Source organism: Castor canadensis, chromosome 7 (assembly GCF_047511655.1).
Source record: "Castor canadensis chromosome 7, mCasCan1.hap1v2, whole genome shotgun sequence".
NCBI lineage: Eukaryota > Metazoa > Chordata > Mammalia > Rodentia > Castoridae > Castor > Castor canadensis.
The window spans coordinates 144,970,864-144,992,041 of record NC_133392.1 but is presented as its reverse complement, the minus strand read 5'-3'; the positions used below and the strand labels follow the sequence as shown (position 1 = coordinate 144,992,041).

The 21,178-nt window shown below is 38.7% G+C and overlaps 1 protein-coding gene across 12 annotated transcripts in view; it reads left to right on the top strand.

The window, feature by feature from the left end:
• The window catches only part of Srrm1 (serine and arginine repetitive matrix 1), a 29,257-nt gene that overhangs the window by 6,734 nt on the left and 1,345 nt on the right, over positions 1 to 21,178 (top strand). For 4 of the 12 annotated variants that reach the window (XM_020155956.2, XM_074080969.1, XM_074080968.1 and 1 more), the window contains 13 exons: positions 374 to 489; positions 1,899 to 2,102; positions 2,917 to 3,111; positions 3,349 to 3,468; positions 5,407 to 5,681; positions 10,667 to 10,747; positions 11,160 to 11,246; positions 12,729 to 12,873; positions 13,209 to 13,250; positions 16,126 to 16,239; positions 18,185 to 18,649; positions 19,187 to 19,382; positions 20,802 to 21,011. In XM_020155956.2, coding sequence (XP_020011545.1) covers positions 374 to 489; positions 1,899 to 2,102; positions 2,917 to 3,111; positions 3,349 to 3,468; positions 5,407 to 5,681; positions 10,667 to 10,747; positions 11,160 to 11,246; positions 12,729 to 12,873; positions 13,209 to 13,250; positions 16,126 to 16,239; positions 18,185 to 18,649; positions 19,187 to 19,382; positions 20,802 to 21,011 — 2,250 coding nt within the window. The remainder of the gene's footprint in view (positions 1 to 373; positions 490 to 1,898; positions 2,103 to 2,916; positions 3,112 to 3,348; positions 3,469 to 5,406; positions 5,682 to 10,666; positions 10,748 to 11,159; positions 11,247 to 12,728; positions 12,874 to 13,208; positions 13,251 to 16,125; positions 16,240 to 18,184; positions 18,650 to 19,186; positions 19,383 to 20,801; positions 21,012 to 21,178) is intronic. The other 8 variants (XM_074080965.1, XM_074080963.1, XM_074080964.1 and 5 more) reach the window with 8 other exon arrangements.

Below are 21,178 nucleotides of genomic sequence, written 5' to 3'. Positions count from 1 at the left end.
TGTTATTTTCCCAGAGGCCAGTAATTTGATACATAACTAAAAAGTAAACACACATTCTCTTAAAGGCAATACATGTAAAATCCCAAGAGAATAAGATGAATGAAAATGATTTTTGTAGGCAAAATTGAAAACAGCACTATATCTTTAGTATAGGTCTTAGAGGTTGATCTTTAGCCAGTATTTATTTGTAAATAAGTGGCAGTGATCCTAATCTTAATGTGTACCTGCAATGTGGGTAAAGAAAGGACAGTTTTGTTCAAAACAGGTTGATGAGATGACAGTTAAACAGCATTGGTGTTTATCAGATGTGTAGTCTCCAGATTGTGTTTTTCTCATATGCTCAGCTCTGTGTTATGAAAACCTAACCTTGCAGATTGAACAGGAAAAATTGGCATCTATGAAGAAGCAAGATGAAGACAAAGATAAGAGGGATAAAGAAGAAAAAGAAAGCAGCAGAGAAAAGAGGGAGAGATCGCGAAGCCCCAGGAGGTATAATATAATGGATGCATGCCTAATGTTTTGAAGTACTTTAGGTCTTAAGGAGTTCTGTAGCAGAAGCTTCCACAATTAGAGGAGTCTAGTAGCATTATTGAGGGATTTCTTTGATTGTACAGTTCTCATGGTTGAACTATGGCTTGCCTCAGGGCTAAAGAAATCTTTCATGTTATGGGATGTGGTGGTACACATCTATAATCCAGCTACTTGGGAGGTTGGAGCAGGAGTAGTATGAGTTCAAGGCCAGCCTGAGCAACATAGCAAGATTCCAAACGTGTTTAGAGTGTCATCAAAAAAATAAATCTTTTTATGTTTTGTTTTATTGCTGATCATTTCACTAAAATGATCATCACTAATATCTTGGTAAGCTATCTAGCTCTTAATTCCTAAATAAATGTCTATACTTACTCCGAATTGCTTTAGTTTAAATAATAGCATTTAATTTATTATTTTTTATATTCTGGTTCATTCTTTTTTCCTTCTATTTCTTTTTTATTAGAAATCTGTACTTAGTAGCCATTCATTTAATACTTACCTAATTCCCTGTTCTGCTTTTCTTAGATGGTTGTACTGAACCTAAACTTCAGATCATTTATTTGTTTTCTTCTTCCTTCCAATGAGACTATTGTTAGGTTCACATTTTTAAATCCACGATTCAGCTTCTACTATATTTGTGGCTAAAGGTGAGAATTCCATTAGGCTTTTCATTAGGATTTTTCTTTCATAAGTCTGCTGGAATTAGAATAGGGTGAATAGTTAATTTCTTTGTCCCTTTATTTTATATTTTATATTAAAGCCTACTTAGGAAAGCAGTACTGTTAAGAGTTAAGCACAAACCATCATAGTGGTAACAAATGTTCTAAGTTTGCTGTTTTCCTTCACAGTGATTAAAAGGGAAGGGGGCTTTTCCTTCTCCAAAAAAGCTACCATATGCAAGTTTGGCATTTCTCTTCACTTCTAAAGAATATGCTGCTTTAATTGTACTAGTCGTTTTCTGACATTCTTGGGTTGTACCTGATCAACTCTGGTGTGATCAGTCTGTGTCTAAACACTGTATTTAGGTGGGGTGGATTTACTGTTAAGGAATATTACTGTTTACTTTTAAACACCTTTTCTCTGAGCAATTGGTCTTGGAATGATTTCTAAGTCTACCCAAGTCAGTGCTTTCCTACCTCATAACTGATTGATTCATTTTGAGTATGTTACCTTTCATTGCTTGCCCTTCTGATTTCTCTTGGCTATTTTCTGATCAGCTAGATGAGGTAGGATATCTTTTTTCCTATGGAACTTCTCAGATGCAAATAACAGTGGGTAAATTAAAGGATTCATCTTCACTTCTCCCTTTGACCCTCTCCTCTAATACACAGTTTTCAAAAATCTAAAAAAAATTGCTTTCATCCTAGACGCAAATCCAGATCTCCTTCCCCTAGAAGACGATCTTCCCCTGTCAGGAGAGAGAGAAAGCGCAGTCATTCTCGATCTCCCCGTCACAGAACCAAGAGCCGGAGTCCTTCCCCTGCTCCAGAAAAGAAGGAAAAAACTCCAGAGCTTCCAGAACCTTCAGTGAAAATAAAAGAACCTTCAGTACAAGAGGCCACATCTACTAGGCAAGCACATACAAACTGATTTCTAAATAATCAAAATGTTTCAGCTGTCAGCAGTACCTGCACTGGAAAGTGGAGGCCGTGGGTTCATCCCCTGATGCCACCAAAAAGAAAAAAAAAATATATATATCACTGGCAAATATATGACATCTCTGAGTTACAGATTACTTATTTTCTTTCAGATATTTTGTCTTTTTTTCTTTTATATTTTTTAAATTATAAAATTAGTTTATTAAATGAAATTGAGATTGTATAGGTCACCCCAAAGGTGACCATTGTCTGTTGGTTATATTGTTTCAAATATTTTTAATACTGTAACTTAGTTTTTCCCCCGTAATATATTGTGGACACTGCTTGATTTATGTCATATTTTTTCCCCCTGTGGTGTTGGGGATCAGACTCGGGGCCTTGCTCATGCTAGGCAAGAACTCTACTACTGAGCTACACTCCCCCCCTTTTTTTTAAGTATGTATGTGGTTAATTAAGAATTACTAGTTCTTCATTCAGGTGCCATTGGTTCATGCTTGTAATCCTAGCTACTTGGGAGGCTGAGATTGGGAATATAGCTGATCAGGCTAGCTAGAGCAAATAGTTTGCCAAACCCCACCTCCAGAATAACCAGGGCAAAATGGACTGGAGGTGTGGCTCAAGTTATAGAGTGCCTGCTTTGTGAGAGTAAAGCCCTGAGTTCAAATCCCCTCAGTCCCACCAAAAAAAACCAAAAAATGACCTTATAAAGAGAAGTTCATTTGGACATTATTGGGTTGACTTAGCAGTCTGAGTAAAGAAAGAAAAAAATAAGCTTTTATTTCTACAGTGACATCCTGAAAGTTCCCAAGCCTGAACCTGCACCAGAGCCTAAAGAACCTTCTCCAGAAAAAAATTCCAAAAAAGAAAAGGAAAAGGAAAAGACCCGACCAAGATCTCGGTCACGTTCTAAATCAAGGTCCCGAACACGCTCTCGCTCTCCTTCCCATGCTCGACCAAGAAGGCGCCATAGATCTCGATCAAGGTGTGTTGTGGCCTTAAGATCAGCATAGAGTGTAGGTTGTATATGCTGTTTTCTCAGGTAGAATCACGTTAACTCAAAAGTCATAAAAAGTGTTCTAGTGGAGATGGTGGAATGGCTCAAGTGGTAGAGTGCCTGCCTAGCAAGCATGAGGCCCTGAGTTCAAACCCTGGTGCCGCCAAAAAAAGGAAATTCTTTTCTCCTCATTTATTCCTGGCCTTATTTTGTTTGTTACGGCAGATCGTATTCACCTAGAAGGCGGCCTAGCCCAAGGAGGCGGCCATCTCCTCGAAGAAGAACCCCACCAAGACGAATGCCTCCTCCCCCCAGGCACAGGAGGAGTAGGTCTCCAGGGAGACGGTGAGACTTGTTCTTTTTAATTTGGAAGTGTCAGGTGTTTGACACTTTTGGATAATCTTTGTTTGGAGATAATTTTAGGTTAATCTTAAGTGTCTCGTGGGAAGACGTGTTATAAGTGATACTAGATAATGTCTTCTGAAGAGTGTCATCTATAGTGTTGGAAAAGAAAATAAGAAACTCATTATCTGGTAGATACTTGATGTTAATTTGGCCTTTAGGGATGTTGTTAAGAAATTCTACCAAGTAAGTGAATTAGCCATCTACCATTTGTTGTTTAACTTGCCAGTGTCTGAAAAGTTAACTGGCTACTAGACCACAAAGCTACTTTTACCAGTTTTTAATCCAGTTGCTATTTTACTGTAATTTTTTAATGTGGCCTTTTCTCATTATACAGGTAATGAGGCTTATTATAAACCAATTAACAGATGGCATAAATAGAAACATCCCCATAATCTCATTTCATAGATGTAACCATTATTAGTAGTTTGCTATCTGGTTGTTTTTGAAGCTGTTAAGCATAAATCTTAACTCTGCCAGTAGCAATATTCTTTTTAAATATGCCTAAAATGCTTAAATTATTCTAAAGTGAGCGTAAGGTAAAATGTTTCAATCTTGGATATATCACTGTAACAAAAAGATTGTGACCAACTGTACCCAAAGTAGAGGTCTGGTGCACCTGCCTTCTTGACAATACATGTCGCCTGTTTTGGGGAGGAACTATGATGGCTAAACTTTCAGGTTATACTTTGGACAGAACTTAGTTTCTTTTCTTTGTCCTCCTGTCCTTCCTTTCTCCTTCCCTTGCTCCCTTTTCTTTCTTTGCCTGGGGTTTGAACCCAGGACCTCACACATGTTAAACACATTCTACTACTGAGGTACAACTCCATCCCTGACAGTCCTTTTTATATTTGAGTCTTTAGGGTTTTTTTCAGGAAACCAAATCAACTTGGAAGCAGAGGAAGCATCAAAGGAGGTTCATAAAGTTTGCAGTCAAGATTTTCAGTCCCATACTTTTACAAACAAATAAAAAATACTGCTTTAGGAGGGGAGGGGTTGTCAGGGTATATTGAACAGTTCATATCACTGTTAAAAACACACAACTGTTGTTACTAACGATTAATAAAGTTACACAATATAATTGGTTGGTCATTTCAGGCATCCCACTTTTGAAAAGTAACGCTGGTGCTTCCTGGCATGAGATTAGTGGAAACAGCTATTTTTATACTGGAGTTTTGCAAACAGCATGTTCTAATAGTTCTTACTGTGCCATTTAGCAGTGAAAATATTTTACAGATTGTGTAAAATTCCCTTTCAACCAGTTTTTAATCTCACACTTAAGGTAGGGTTTCTTTTTTTCAGGTTCTCAGGAATTCTTCTGCCAAAGGTGAATTCTGCAGGTACACATAATTGCAACAGAACTTGCCACAAATTTTGCCGCAGAATTCAAGAGGCACCTGCTTCTAAGTTTATGTAGCTAAATGAATTCTTAGTCTTTTTTTTTTTTTTAATGCATCTTAAAGGTTGCTTGTGACGTCTTGAGTGAAAAATACTTTGTACCCAAATTTTGTATGCAAACTCCAAAACACCAATATCATTCCTAAGAAAGAAAAAAGACTGATTAGTTACTGGGTTATAACATTCAACTTGACTGGGTTATAACATTCACCTTGACAAGTTTTATAACTTTGGAGACAACGCAAACAGAAACATTTACCAGAAGTTTTTAAATCTCAGAACTACCTGTTTCCTGTCCTAGGTTATGGTTTTGTTTCCCTGGGTGTTGGGTTTTTTTTTTTTTTTTTTGATTGGGAGGGTGCTCATTTTATGTACTTAGCTACATAAACTCAAGTTGGATTCAGTAGCTATTTCTGTGTAAACTCTATACTGTAGGGTTACTGTAAGTGTGCCATTAGTGAATACCAGTGTTTTATTCCACAGAAGAAGGCGCTCATCAGCATCCTTGTCCGGGAGTAGCTCATCATCCTCTTCATCTCGCTCCCGGTCCCTGCCAAAGAAGCCTCCCAAGAGGACTTCCAGCCCCCCTCGAAAAACTCGTAGGTTATCTCCTTCAGCAAGTCCTCCAAGGCGACGACACAGGCCATCGCCCCCTGCAACTCCACCTCCAAAAACTCGTCATTCCCCAACACCCCAGCAATCAAATCGTACAAGAAAAAGTCGTGTTTCTGTGTCTCCAGGGAGAACTTCAGGTAAAGGTAAAAACATGAAAACATTCTCTGTTTAGCTACAAAGAATGTACTTACGTTTCCTTACCACCACCTTCAAAAATACGAGGTAACTTACATGTTAACTGAGTATAATTTACATGTAATATTCTTTGTAGATTTGATTATAGGCTTACCTTTTTTATCCTGCTTTAAATCTCAGGTTTGATGAAAAAGACTATAAGCAAAAGCCTGTTTTTTACCAGTGCCCTCTGGCATTGAGCAAGTGTAGAAATAGATCAGTAGGCAAGGACTGTTACTACACTGAAACCAGTTTTTTTTTTTTTTTCCCTGAAGATTTTTCATTTGATAAGTTACATGAAGACTTTGTATTCCATTTTAATTCTCTTTTGGCCACATTGTGCTCCCAAAGGAAGAACATGGTGTCTTCTTAAAATTTGATTTGTTTTTATAATTTAGACTCTAGGCGGGGTTCTTCTGAGTTTTGTCCTTGCTTTATTCTGCAGATTGATTTCTGAGGAATTTATGATCTGTGATCCTGCCAGGCAAGTAGAATGCTGTGTTAGTCTGAGTGAAGGTTGTGGTCTACTGGGGTTTGTTTTTTTAGTACTAAATACACATGGAGAAAAACGATAGGATCCTGTAGGATCCATTTGAATTGTGTCTCTAGTACTAGGACTGGAGTGATAAAGATGGTGTGAAAGGTGAGTGGTAGGGGAGCGGGGAGGACTGTAAAGGCTGCTGTAGCAATTGGACATTAAGGAGCAATTTGTAAGCTAACATAGGGGGTTGTTGGCCTATTGAAAATTTCAGGTTAGAAATAAGTGGAGGTGAGAATTTTTTTTTCCCCTCCTTGGTACTGGGGACTTGAACTCAAGGCCTTCACCCTCAGCCACTCCACCACCCTTTTTTGGTGTTTTGGTTTTTTGTTTTGTTTTGTTTTGTTTGTTTGTTTGTTTTCAAGATAGAATCTCCAGGGTCTCACGAACTATTTGCCCTGGCTGACTTCAAACAGTGATCCTCCTGAGTAACTAGGATTACAGGGTGTGAGTCACTAGCGCCTGGCGAGAACATTTTTCAATATATATTTTAATAAGTTCCATGACATTAGAATTTCTAGTTGGTCTCTCTCCTGTGTGTTTCCCCAGCATACCTGCCCCCTGAACTCTGCAGTGTGGTGATGTCTAGAAAGGGAACGTTTGTCTCTACTTTTTTTGACCTATTATGTAGATGAGCTCATAAGTGAAATATTAGAGTAGAAGAAGGAGGACCAGCGGGTACTGGCAATCCACAAAATGTAATGTCTGGGTTACTTCTGAATTTTAACTTACCAAGTTAATTTGGTAATTAGGTAAATAAGATATGATCCTTTAAGTATGGGGGAGGCCTCAGGATCACTGTTTTCATAACTTTGTGCACCATGTTTTTGTCCAAAAAATTGTGAAATTTTCAGATCATCTGTGGTTTCAGTTACTGTGTTTAAATCTGATGCTCATTGCCCTGATGTATTTTGCATGTGAGGTTTGCACTAAAATATTTCATTTGTCTGGAGCCAGGATGCTATCTAGGAAAAAAAAAATACTGTAAAATTTTAAACACGTCAAATTAGGATTTTTCCGTTTAGATCATACAGCCAGAGTTACAAAAGTACCTGAACAGGAAGAACTAAATCCTTATTCAAATGGCATGATTGTTAGGAATTATTAGTTACTTTTTTAGAGATAGTGCTCAAATGCCAACCTCTTGGATTTTTGACTTACACTTTTTGCAGACAGGACACAGTGAATATGTGCATAGTAGAGAAGTCATGGTGGAGGACAGGGACTGGTGGCTGTATTTTTGTGAGCTCTGAGACAGGACTTCCCCTGTCCAAAAAAAAAAAAAAAAACAGCTATACAAGCACACTGTGAGCAGCCTTAAGTCCGCTGAAGCTGAACGTTGGGTTGAGCTACTTGGGAATAACCTTTTTTATACCGTATTCAAAGATTCCCAGGTCTCTGATGAAATGTGAGAGCTGGGAACGACCCTAGCTATTGTCATCAAGAAACAGGTTCTTAAGAGTTATAATTTTGGAGTAGGTAATGTATACTTGGCTGAACTTTCTACTCCAGAATGCCTTTTGATTGCATGAGGGAGATGAAGAGTGGATGAAATTTCCTTAGCTTCTATACCTGGTACTATGATTTCGGAAATTGTTTCATTAGTCTCTATTGATTATTTTATTTTATTTTTTGGCAGGACTGGGGTTTGAACTCAGGGCCTCACTCTTGCTGGGCAGGTACTCTACTACTTGAGCCACTCCACCAGCCCGCTCATTAGTCTCTATTGATAATGAGTGCAGTGGCATCACTCAAATGTGTAACAGACTTCAGTAGATTCCTACTTCATGCTAAACTGATTTAGCCCCTTGCATACTTAAAGCACCATTAACATGACAAACTGTAACATCTCACCTAGAAAAATAGAAACCTGAAATGTTGTCATTTATAATAATGGGTATGATTGAGTTGGTTTTAAACTATAGTGAAGTATATAGTATTTGAGGGTTTTTTCTTGGTGGTATAAATGTATTACTTATTAAAGGCTACGTTATCTAAGACATTAATAGGAGATTGAGTCAGGATAAAACTCAAAATTTGTGTTTTCATTTATGTTTTTTAGGATAATACCTACTTTTTTTCCCTTCTCACTTCTCATCTGCTCCCTGTCCTGTCCTCTTTTTAGACAAGCTCTCACTGTGTAGCCCAGACTGCCCTCAGATTAACAATCCTCCTGTTTTAGCCTCCTAAATTCTGAGATGACAGGATACACTACTATGCCAGGCTGGATATGTGCTTTATGTCTTTAAAGTCTGTTCCAAGGACTGAGGCTCAAGCAGTTAAATGCCTGCCTAGCAAGCAAAGACCCAAGTTCAAATCCCAGTAACACCCTACAAACAGTCTATTCCAAGAATTGAGGGCTGATAGTTAAAAATGGAGGACATGAATAAGAAATAGCCTTAAATGTTTAAAGTTTTAAAAATATTTTTAGTAGAGTACCTGCCTAGCAATTGTGAGTTCCTGAGTTCAGACCTCAGTACTGCCCTCCTTTTGTCAAGATTTTATTGCTTTGAATTTGTTAAAATGCAAGTTTTAAATACACTTTGGTGGTCCTCACTGCCTCTCATTCATGTTAACTAACGAGGTGCTAACTGTTCTTTACCTAATCCAGTAGTTTGTTCAAATGACTTACTGGTCAATAAAATTCTAGTCATTAAAAAATAATTTCTAAGTTACTACCCCTTTGGAATAAGGCATTAGAGAAATCTAAATAGGGTATCTGTTAAATTAGATTGACGTCATTCTGGGTCAAACATCCCATAATAGTTGCATTAATTATACAGATAAGTTTAAGTCTCCTAAGGAGATCACTTTGTCTACAGGTTTATGTTTTAGAGATTTCTTAAAATGGTGTTTCAAGTTAATCCATAGTAAGATTAATAATCATCTGTATATACTTAAGATTTTGCTTTCAGGAGCAAATGGATGTTACAGGCATAGAGAGTAGTTGATGGGAATCCAAGCCAGTGTGCTGAAAACAGAATCTTGGATTCATACTTTTGATCACTTTGCCTCTGTAGCTGTGATAAAGTTACTTCTTAAGCTTCAGATTTCTCTTGTAAAATGGGGCAGAAGAGTGGAAAGAATCTGATACTTAACAGTATGTACAATACACTGCCCATACAGAAGGCATAATAATTTCCATAATTATGAATAAAAGGTCACTTTTTTACTCTCTCACTATCTTAGGTATAAAGTGGTTTTTTTTTTTTCTTTTCTGTCTCAGTGTTTTGGAAAGAATCTTTCAGGCTATTTTGTTTTAGATTTTGGTTTTAGGGGGTTTTGTTTTATTTTTGCTTTGCAGTGCTGAGGAGTGAACCCAGAGCCTTGCACATGCTAGGGAAGAGCTCTACCTCTTAAGTCACTTCTCCAACCCTTTTGTTATTTTGTTTTTGAGACAGGGTCTCAATGGTACTTTCCCTGGACTGCCCTTGAACTAGTGATCCTCCTGTCTCCACCTCCACAGTAGGGGGATTATAGGTGTGCATACCCAACTAGTATTTGACAATTTTTGTTGGTTGATGTTTTTTGTTTTTCAAAGTAGTTTAAATTCCTCATGCTTATTAGGAAGATTTTATAATACATAGAGCCTTTAGCCTCTTGGAAAGACAATTATTTCAGTTTTCCTGACCAGATACTTTCTCCTATGAAAGTTTTACTAGTCTTACTTCCTTGTTCTTTTCCTTTTTGGTTTGAATTCAGGACTTCACCCTTGCAAAAGCAGTTGCTCTACCTTGTGAGCCATACCTCCTGTCCATTTTAGTCTGGTTATTTTGGATATGGGGTCTTATGAACTATTTATCTAGGCTGCCCTCCTTTTCTCAGCCTCCCAAGTGGCTAGGATTACAGATGTGAGCCACTGGCGCCCAACTTCTTTTTATTATTTTACTTTTATTTATTTTATTTCATAGTCCTGGGGACTGTGATTGAACATTGGGCCTCTTGTGTGCTAGATGAGTACTTTGCTAGTGAGCTACATCCCAGCCCCAGTCTTATTTCTTAGTCACTTACTATCTTTATTCTTTGTTTAACTCCCCTATGGCAGTTGTTTGAAGGGTTTAATGTTGGTGAAGGCTCCAAAATTGGGTGTATGTATGTGTGTTACAGGTTGTGGGGCTCAAGTAACACAGAGGTTTACTTTCTGAGCTAATTGTTACACATAGCATAAAGCTTATTCTACTTAATAACAGCTCCCATTGCTGTTATTAAGAACCATTGCTGGTTCTGTTGGGAGAATCTAATTCTTCTACTTCATGGTGGTAACAAGATCGTATAGAAAATTGTAAATTCTTAGTTCTTTTTGCAAATAGTCATACCTATGTTTTTGCACTAATAAGGCATCTCGTGTGGTCCTTTTTATTACATATAAGTGTTTTTTTGTTTTTTTTTTTTTTTCTCCCCCTAATCTTTTTTTAGTGACAAAACACAAAGGTACTGAGAAAAGAGAGTCACCTTCACCAGCACCAAAGCCTAGAAAAGTAGAGTTATCTGAATCAGGTAAGTTTCTCTGTTACGTTAAAGGCTGACTTTGCATTTTTTGCATGTCTGGTCTTTCCCTTCTGGTGGGAGATTAATTATATAGGATATGGCTTGGTGAAGAAGTTAAGGCTGAAGTCAGAGACAGGCCTCATTGGAATTCTCAGCTCTAGCATTTAACTATTTTGTTTTAATTACTTAATTCATCTGGGTTTTGAAATAACACAGGTTTTGGCAGGTAACTGAACTGTTTATAGAATGCTTGGCATCTAGCCTGGCCTGTACCAAATGTCTAAATTAAAGTTTGGTTTTGATTATAATTTATAACTTTACTTAGCTAGATAAAAGTTTGGGAGACTCTTGCTGTTCAGATATGTCAAATTACCTGTATGCATAACTAAAGAAACACTTTCTAAATGCATCCATCTTTCAGAAGAAGATAAAGGTGGCAAGATGGCTGCAGCAGATTCTGTGCAGCAGAGACGCCAGTACAGGCGACAGAACCAGCAGTCTTCATCTGGTATGGGCACCAATTGAACTTTTGACCTGCATTTCTAAATTAAAAATATTGTACCTAGCAGGGCATGGTGTTTCACGCCTGTAATACCAGCACTCAGGAGGTTGAATAAGGAAAATTGAGTTTGATTTCAGCCTGGGCTGCAGAGTGAGACCCTGTCTCAACAAAAGAAACAAACAAAAAGAAACATTCTTCAGATTGTAGTGATTATATTGAAGAAAAATATCTGTGCCTATATGGAAAATTGTTGGCAAGACAGAGTGTCTTCCCTGCCCAGGTTTATCTTGTTACAGAAGTGTTAGATCTGGAGGCTGGAAGTGTAACTCAGTGGTAGAACATATGTTAGTATATGCTAGGTCTTGGTTTTATCCCCAGCTCAGTTGATAGGGCACCTGCCTAGCAAGCACAAGGCTCTGGGTTCAAGCTCTAGTACCTACAAAAAGAAAGAAAATCGATCCTTAGAATACAAAAATAAAGAGAAAACAACTATAAAATTGGGAAAGTGTAAGTGCTCTGCTTTCATAATCTCCCAGTCTTCACTAAGTTTTTGTTCAGAAATTTCCTGTGTGTATGTAGATGTTTATGGTTTAAAATTGAGGTGGGGGAGCTCACTATATACAGCATATTTCTTGTTTTATGAGTCTCCATGCTTTTGCTGGCTGCAGTGGGTGTTGGTTTTGGGGGGTTTTTTTTTTTTTGGTGCAGGTTGGTTTGTAGTACTGGGGTTTGAATTCAGGACCTCACACCTGCTAGGCAGGTGTTCTGCCACCTGGTCCACTTAACCAGCCTGTGCAACATATATATGAGAATTTATAAGAATATAATAAAAATGTATATATACACATATCTTATGCAGGTGTGGCTCAAGTGTAGAGTGCCTGCTCTGTAACCATGAATCCCTGAGTTCAAACCCCAATCCCACCAAAAAAAATTTTATGTATATATGTATATGCATGTGTACGTATATGCCATAAAGGCTCAAGTGGTGGAGAGCCTGTCTGGCAGGCGCTCTACGCCTTTTTAAGCTTCGCTTAGTTATTTGGAAAATCACCAGACTTTTTAGGAGACACTTATATCATGTTGATTGGGTTGTACTGTAGAAACAGATTTATCTTATTTACAAGATGTTGAATACTTACTTAGGCCTGGTTTTGAAGTCAGTTGAGCATATGATAATATTGCCAGTATACTTGAATCAGAAAACTTTTTTCTTTGGCAGGAGGGGTGTGGGGGACAAGTGGAGTTTGAACTCAGGGCTTTGAGTTCAAACTCTCCTGCTTACGCCACATCTCCAGTCCATTTTGCTCTGGTTATTTTGGAGGTGGGGATATCACAAACTATTTGCTCCACTGGCTTCAAACTCTGATCTTCCCAGTCTCAGCCTCCCAAGTAGCTAGAATTACAGGTGTGAGGCATCAGTATCCCACTGAGACATGATCTTTTAAGCATAGGCCTAGTGTCATTTTTTTGTTTATTTATGTGTAGACTCTGGCTCCTCCTCCTCTTCAGAAGATGAGCGACCCAAGAGATCCCATGTGAAGAATGGTGAGGTAGGCAGGCGGCGGAGACATTCCCCTTCCCGGAGTGCCTCTCCATCACCACGAAAACGCCAAAAAGAGCCTTCCCCTCGGTAACAGTCTTCTTTAATGGTCTTCCTTGGTGTTCTGTAGTTGTGATGAAGCTTTATAATTTAAAGGGTGGGCTTCAAGAACTTGGAGATGGTGGTGGGATTTGGTTAGGGTTTTGTTTTTCTTTCTTTTTCTTTCATGGTAGTTTAGTGAGAATTGGGTTAAGGTTTGAGCCACTGGTTCATATGTGTATATGATGAGAAGAATACATAGTTAAATCATAGAATATTCTTTGGAAATTAAAAAAAAAAATCTCCATCAGTGGGCTTTAACTCCATAGAAGTAAGTAATTTAGTGAATGGAATTCTTGACGTTTGTTTTTCTCCACTGCTCTCAGGATGCAGATGGGAAAGCGATGGCAATCGCCAATGACTAAAAGGTTGGTTAGACGTTACTTTGTAAATTAGGGTTACCTACCAAAAGTTTAATGGCATAATTAACTTCCTGTTTAGTTAGCCTTATTCAGTATCTTAGAGATATTGTGGCTGTGAAGTTTGGAGTTTTTGTTTTTTGGTGGGTTTTATTTATTTACTTACTTAATTTTGGCAGTACAGTGGCTTGAACTCAGGTCCTCACGCTTTACCACTTCAGCCACTCATGAGCCCTGGTGGTTGGTTTTTAAGCATGTCAGATTAATGATACAGAGAGTCGTATGTGAGACATTAATTTTAGAGCAGCATTTGAACTTAAATTTTGAATATTTGTTTACCACTTCTGATTTACAAAACGGGGGGTAGGGGTGCACAGTTGACAGCATGTGAATATCTTCCAAGATATAGACTTTAAGACTGAAATAAACATAAGGCTTTGGCCCTGTTGAGTTTTTGCAGGTTGGGGTTACATGTGTTTATTGAAACTCCACCCCCCCACACCCCCACCCCGGTTCTGGTGCTTGAACTCAGGGCCTACACCTTGACTCACTCCACTAGCCCTTTTTTTGCCATGTGTTTTTTTCGAGATAGGGTCTCGCTAACTGTTTGCCCAGGCTGACTTCAAACCACGATCCTCCTGATCTCTGCCTCCTGAGTAGGTAGGATTATAGGCGTGAGCCACCAGTGCCTGGCCTTGTTGAAATTTTTTGATCATTGGCTCTTACGTAATCACAAAACCATAACATTTTATAGAGAAATCATATATAGAAATCTCTTAGTTCATGCCTGTCTCATAAGTGAGAAGACGAAGGCCTGAATGTGGTAAAGCGTATTTCTTCGAGTCACATAGTAACAAAGCCACATCTTAGACCTGTACTGTTGATATAATACTAGTCCATTAACTAGTTTTCTGCTCTTGGAAACCTTAGCCACTAAATTTGTAGCTGCAGATGAGTAAAATGGTTGTGATCAGAAACATTACAGGTTTGGGTTTTTGTAAGATGAGGAGTATTTGCGTAGTCTTTACCAATTGAGCATCCCTAGTCCAAAAATGTGAAATCTAAAACTTTTTGAATATCAGGAGGCACTGAAATTTTTGAATCTTGGGTCATTTGAAATGTTGAACAGGTTAGGAATGCTTATTCTGTATTTATCTGAAACTTACCTGACTCTTCTGTATCTCAGATTTTGAAGCTTGTTATTTTTAGTAATCTATTGCAAAGTGTCTTTAGAAACAACTAGTCATTTATGTTTGGGATGGAGCAAAATCAGGGGTATTTGCACTGTAAAAGAAAGTATTTCTTTGTCTTTTTTTTTTTTTCCTGTTGGGACTGGGATTTGAATTTTTAGAGCTTTGTGGTCAGAAAGCAGACACTCTACCCGCTTGAGCCACACCTCCAGTGCATTTTGCTTTGGTTATTTTGAAGATGAGGGTCTCATGAACTGTTTGCCCAGGGTGGCCTCAAATAGTGATCCTCTCGATCTCAGCTTCCCAAGTAGCTAGGATTATAGGCATGAGCCACTGGTGTCTGACTGTTGGCAATGAAAAATAGAAACCTCAAAAAATATATATATAAATTGAATACTAAATTATTCTTTTCCCGTCTTCATTGACCTCTGGCTTCTGTGAAATTACTAGCCTGAGAACTAAAAATTAGTTCACAGAATTAAGTTAGTGGTATGATTTCCTCTTTTATTTATTTCTCCATTATAGAACTACTTTTTATTCTGGAAAAAGATTCCTCACCACAGTGAAATAAAACTATTGTTCCTTGCTCCAAGGTGGTTTTTCTTCTCCTCATTAAACAGTATTTAAGTTGTTTTAGCATCATCACACTTAATGCTGTTAGAAATTACCAGCAGATGTCTAGGATTTCGAAGTACCATGTGAAGTGTTTGTCATAAACCATATACAAATTTAAATTGAAATTAAATTTTGTAATGAATTTCAGGGTTTTCTTCATGCAGTTAACAGATTTTCTTGGGTTGAGAGGGGAACTGAGACCTAATAAACTTTAGAAGCTAATTCCAGATTCATAGAAAGCATCAGTCCTGTCCTAGACAAGAAATTAAGAGCTATGGCCGGAGTATGGCTCAAGTAGTAGGGCACTTGCCAGGCAAGCATCAGGTCCTGAGTCCAGTCCCCAGGTCCACCAGAAAAAACAGTTTCTTTGACTACTACTTTGTATATGTAAACTTACCCAGAAGGTGACAAATTGGCTTTGTCTATATTTAATATGTCCGTTGTAACATTGCTTGCTGTTAGTCAGTGGGAGTACTCATGTGCCTTTTAGGTTGGTTGAGTGTGTAGTAGAGTTCAGAATTAAGGTTTATATGATTTGCAACTATATTTTAACCACGTAAAAGCTACCCCAGCACAGCTTTAATATTTGGATAACTTTGGTCATTTGTCTTTAGGAATGTTTTTAGGTAATAGTGCATAACTCAAACAGTAAAGATACATTTTTAAAAATTAAGAACTCGAAGTAGCAGCAATGCTTTTAGTCCCTCCCCCACAAACCTGGCTTTACTTAACCTGTATCTGGTGCACATAAATACTAAGTTTGCCAGGAGATTCTGGTATGCATCCCAATTAAAAAGAAGTGCTGTGAGATAGCCCTTCCAAACCGTTCTCAGCCTGTGTCTAATTAAGAAGACTTTAGATCCTGACTCCAGGTACATGTTTATGTATCTGAAACAAGTTTCACAAAACAAATATTGTCTCCTGTTCAGGGTCTTGATCTATGGTTCGAAAAACACTGCACTAAAACATGTAGTAGCCAATTGTTGCCCCTTGGGTTAATGACTTATAGTATGTTTTCCAGGACACTTAACTGTGCATGCCATTGACTCAGACTCAACTATAATTCTTCTTTGGTTTAGTGGTAGACGGAGGAGAAGTCCCTCCCCACCACCAACCAGAAGACGACGCTCTCCTTCTCCTGCTCCCCCTCCTCCTCGGCGCCGCAGGTCTCCCACACCGCCACCAAGACGAAGGTACTGTCAGATATGCTGGTGGTCTAGCTCTGAATCTTTATCACAGAAATAACTTAGAGCAGCATTGCTCAGCAATCATAAAGACTACATATGAGTCCATTTATATGGAAAGACGTGGCAGTGCATGTCTGTAATCTTAGCACTTTTGGGAGGGTAAAGCAGGAAGATTGAGAGTTCAAGGCCAGCCTGGACTGCATAGTGTGAAGCCCTGTCTCAGAAAACAAAAACAGAAAGAAATGAAAGTAGCTAGATGATGGTTTGTGTGTGGGGTGGGTGAGAATGGGGAATGGCAGTGGTTGTACAACTGTATGACTATACAGTCAAAAGTTTCTACCTTTAACTTGTACACTTCAATCAAAAATGTTAAATTTAAAAAGGTAGTTTTGTTCTACAAAAAGAAAACACTGATTTTGCAGTAGAGAATCATGCCATATACCTCTATGATCAAAGTCAGCATCCTCACTCATACGTATCAGCATCACATGCTTTCTGGGGATCACTGAGCTCTTCTAGTTATTATAGAGCCTCAGTCGCATTTATTAGAAATGTTGGGCAGTCCCAAATTGAACCTAATCCTAAAAGTGACCACTCTTATGCAATAAAAAGAGGAAAAAAATGGCAGTCACAAAAGACTGGGGAACAGTCATAGGTTGACGGGTCTGAGGAGGTCTCAGATCCTGGAATAGGAAAACAACATTCATTAGTGGGCAACTGGGAAGTTACTGGTATTTCAGTTCATACCGAGTCAGTACTGAGTTAAGTTTTGTGGGTTTTTATCACGCTTAATAAAATACTAACTTTGTTGCTTGGCAGATACTAACTATTCTTGTAGCCCTATAAATCTAAAACTATATTAAAATAAAAAATGGGGAGTTATATTAAAGTTACGAAATCATATTAAAATAAAAAATGGTTTAATGCCATCACTCCTACACATTACTGAGCAATGTAATGGCTGGCTTCTACTCTTCGGTGCCTGTCATGGACCAGGCAAAGTGTTGGGTACTTTGTCAGTTTTGTACCTCTAGACCTCAAGTTGACCTGGCTTGATAGGTGGTATTGTTGGTTTCAGTAGGGAAATGGAGGTTCAGAGTTACCAAATAGTTAACCAAGGGCAGTGATGAAAGTGCTCTGCCACATTGCCTAGACAGTGCTATTATATACCTGATTCTGGTCAGGTTTTCATTTTAAGCTCAAACACTAAGAGAACCAAGAGCAAATTATGAATTGGGACTGAGTGTTAGTTCAAGTCTAACTCCTAAAAGGAAACGTTAGGATTGTGTGGGAATTAAGTGTCAAGAGGAAGGCTAGAGCAGACTTGGGCAGAGATGCAGTCCTAGCAGCAGACACTTCAACTGAAAAGTGGTTTTTTGAGACAGAATATGGGACAGTCGCTTTGAAGGGAAGTAGAAGTATCTTTTAGCTTGTGCAGTAAATAGTGAATTCTTATATTAATATAGAGTTGAGATGCCAGTTCAGAGAGGTCTTTAAAGGAAAGACTTCCTTAGTTGGCCATCATCAGTAGAGTCCTTCGCAGTTCTACACGGTTCTAAAGCAAGAACTGATGTTGACAGTTGCCTGCAAGCAATGCAGGGTTCTCTTCACATGAAATGTTAAATCAGTTCCAAATAGATTGTGTTGAGTTGTTAAATTTAAGTGCTTTCTGAAAAATTGCAGATTCATTCCTCCATTAAACAGTATCCGTTTTTTGTAGTCATCTGAGCTAAGCAAAAGAGGGTTTTTTTTTTTTGTTTTTTTGGTAATCGTGAGGTTTGAACTTAAGGCCTCACGATTTCTAAGCAGGTTCTCTGCCAGCTCTTTTTACCTTTTGCCCTGTACTAACCACACAAGATAGGTTACTTTTTTTTTTTTTTTTTTTTTTGCATTCAATTTCCTGTCTCTGTTGAGCCTTTGACCTTAATGGTGTGTGTTGTGCTTTTTGTAGGACTCCTTCTCCTCCACCACGTCGGCGCTCACCTTCCCCAAGAAGATACTCTCCTCCAATACAGAGGAGATATTCTCCTTCTCCACCTCCAAAGAGAAGGACGGCCTCTCCCCCACCTCCTCCTAAACGAAGAGCTTCACCAACTCCACCACCAAAGCGCCGGGTTTCCCATTCTCCACCTCCCAAACAGAGAAGCCCCCCAGTCGCCAAGAGACGCTCACCATCTTTATCTTCAAAGCATAGGAAAGGGTCTTCCCCAAGCCGCTCTACCCGGGAGGCCCGGTCACCACAACCAAACAAGCGGCATTCACCCTCACCACGACCTCGAGCTCCCCAGACCTCTTCAAGTCCTCCCCCTGTTCGAAGAGGAGCATCGGCATCACCCCAAAGAAGGCAGTCCCCATCTCCAAGTACTAGGCCCATTAGGAGAGTCTCCAGGACTCCGGAACCCAAAAAGCCAAAAAAGTAAAAATACCCCTTAAGCTTTTTGGTTAGGAATGCTAAGATGCATAGCATGTGGAAGCTTTTTCTCTCTCCCTTTACTGAGAAGTTAGAAAGGAATAAGCTATGATTATAAATCACTAAGGGAAATCTTAGGTACTATCTACAGAATCTTCTCTGTTTTAGGGTAGTTCCTTAAGACATAAATGGTGCAGGTTTGTACATGGTTCTTAGTAGTATCAGGGTTTTTGAGAGCTATGCTTCCAAAACTAAGCTCTGAAGTGATGATGCATAGAGCATTTCTCATGTGTGCATTGAAGACTGATTTTTAAAAGTCTTAAATAAAATGTAAGGCATTGGAATTAACTCATGTTACACAGGAACTGTCTTTAACAAAATGGATAGGGGATTGTGGGGCCTGAGCCACCCTATAAGGAGACTTAGGGGATGTAATGTTTACAGTCTGTAACCTATTTATAGCTTGTGGTTATTTACTCTTAGGAATGTGTCTGTATTCAATGCTAAGTGTTTTGTTTTGTTTTTTCCCCCTCCTGTGACTAGGGCTGCCTCACCAAGCCCACAGTCTGTAAGAAGGGTTTCATCCTCCCGATCTGTCTCTGGATCTCCTGAGCCAACAGTTAAAAAGCCTCCAGCACCTCCATCGCCTGTCCAGTCTCAGTCACCCTCTACAAACTGGTCACCAGCGGTACCAATCAAAAAGGCTAAAAGCCCAACACCAAGCCCATCTCCGGCCAGGGTATGTATCTGCCTTGCTTTGGGTATCCTTTACAAATGTGTATACAGTCACTTTGAAGTGGAGAAAATAGCATTCATAAATACTATGCTTTCAAATAATTTTCCCACTTCTCAACTTACAAATCTGATCTTGGATAGATTCCTATATTATATAAAATTAGCAGTTAGATAGAGTTAGCTGAACTATGCAAGTTAATTGGCTATGAATTTGATATTTTAAAATTATAGATTAGATGTAATTATACCAGTGCCTGTCTTTTGCATAAATTTAGTATACAGGCAGTCCCTGACTTATGTTGGTTCAAATTAATAATTTTTGAGTTTATTATGGTGTGAAAGCAATGTGCATTCAGTAGAAATCATATTTTGAATTTGGATCTTTTCCCATGTTAGTGATTAGAAAAACTTCCATTACTTTTGTTATGATATTCAATCAATTATATGATATAGTCAATACTTATAAAACAGGCTTTGTATCAGATGATTTTGCCCAAAACAGTAGGGCATTGTAAGTATGTTTAACACAAGCAATGGTGTTCAGTAAGTTGTGTGTATTAAATGTATTTAAACTTAGAAGTTGAGTTTTTTGGTGGTTGAGGGTGGGAGTTGCTTTGTTTTGGTGGGACTGGAGTTTAAACTCAGGGCTTCATACTTGCAAAGCAGGTGCTCTACTGCTTGGGCCATACCTCCAGTTCATTTTCCTCTAGTTATTTTGGAGTTGGAGTCCTTCCAGTTTCACCCAGCTGGCCTCAAACCTCAGTCTTTCTAATCTCAGCTTCCCAAGTAATTAGGATTATAGGGGTAAGCCACCAGCGCCCTGCTAGAAGATATTTTTGACTTATGATGAGGCTGTTGGTTTGTTGGGATGCAGCACCATTATAAACTGAGGAGGAAAGGAGCAGATCGCCCCCCACTCTGAGGATAGGTAAGGCAGGTGGTGACCAGAGACATGAAGTTTGTGCAGGTGCCTATTTAGACTAATATCTGGTTCCATTTATTAAAATCATGTTATATGTTAGCCAAGTACTGTGAGACTGTTGAGTGATTTAGAGACAGCCCATTCAATTGTCAAGTTCAGGAGCTATAAATTATCTCATCTGGGGTTAGCCCGTGACTCACTCCAGTCCTAGAGACATTGCTTACGTCCTAAAGTTGGGAAACATAACATTGTGGTTGAAGAAAATTGTATGCATCATTTACCTCCAAGGTCATTTCCCAACTTAGAATCTGTACAGTATCTCTTTGCTTTAAATGTATTTCTCTTTTCTTGGGAAGACTTCTTGGTGACTTGTCCTTGAGCCTTTTTCTTCCCTGAAGTTCAGAGATTTGTCTTTAGGTATTCTCTCAAGGGAAAAAAATACTTAGGTATTTCTAATCAGATTGATTATAATATCACTGTTATTTTTCTGGATTTTTTTAGAATTCTGATCAAGAAGGAGGCGGCAAGAAAAAGAAGAAAAAGAAGGACAAGAAACACAAAAAGGATAAGAAACACAAGAAGCACAAAAAACACAAGAAGGAAAAGACTGTGGCTGCAGTGGCTGGAGCTCCTGCCACCCCCGCAGTTGTTGCTGCTGCCACAGCCACGTCAGTGCAGGAGGAGCCCGAGACAGCTCCCGAGCCCAAGAAGGTATGGACTCTGCCTGCCTGGTATAGTCTGTGCAGAAGAAGATCGTTTGTTTTTGAGAAGTAGTTAAATTTTTTTCTAGTATATTTGCTCTCAGTTATTACCCATATTCTAAACTGTTTCTCAGTAAACTGCCAAGAGTAGGAATATGCACCCCTTGTTAAAAATAA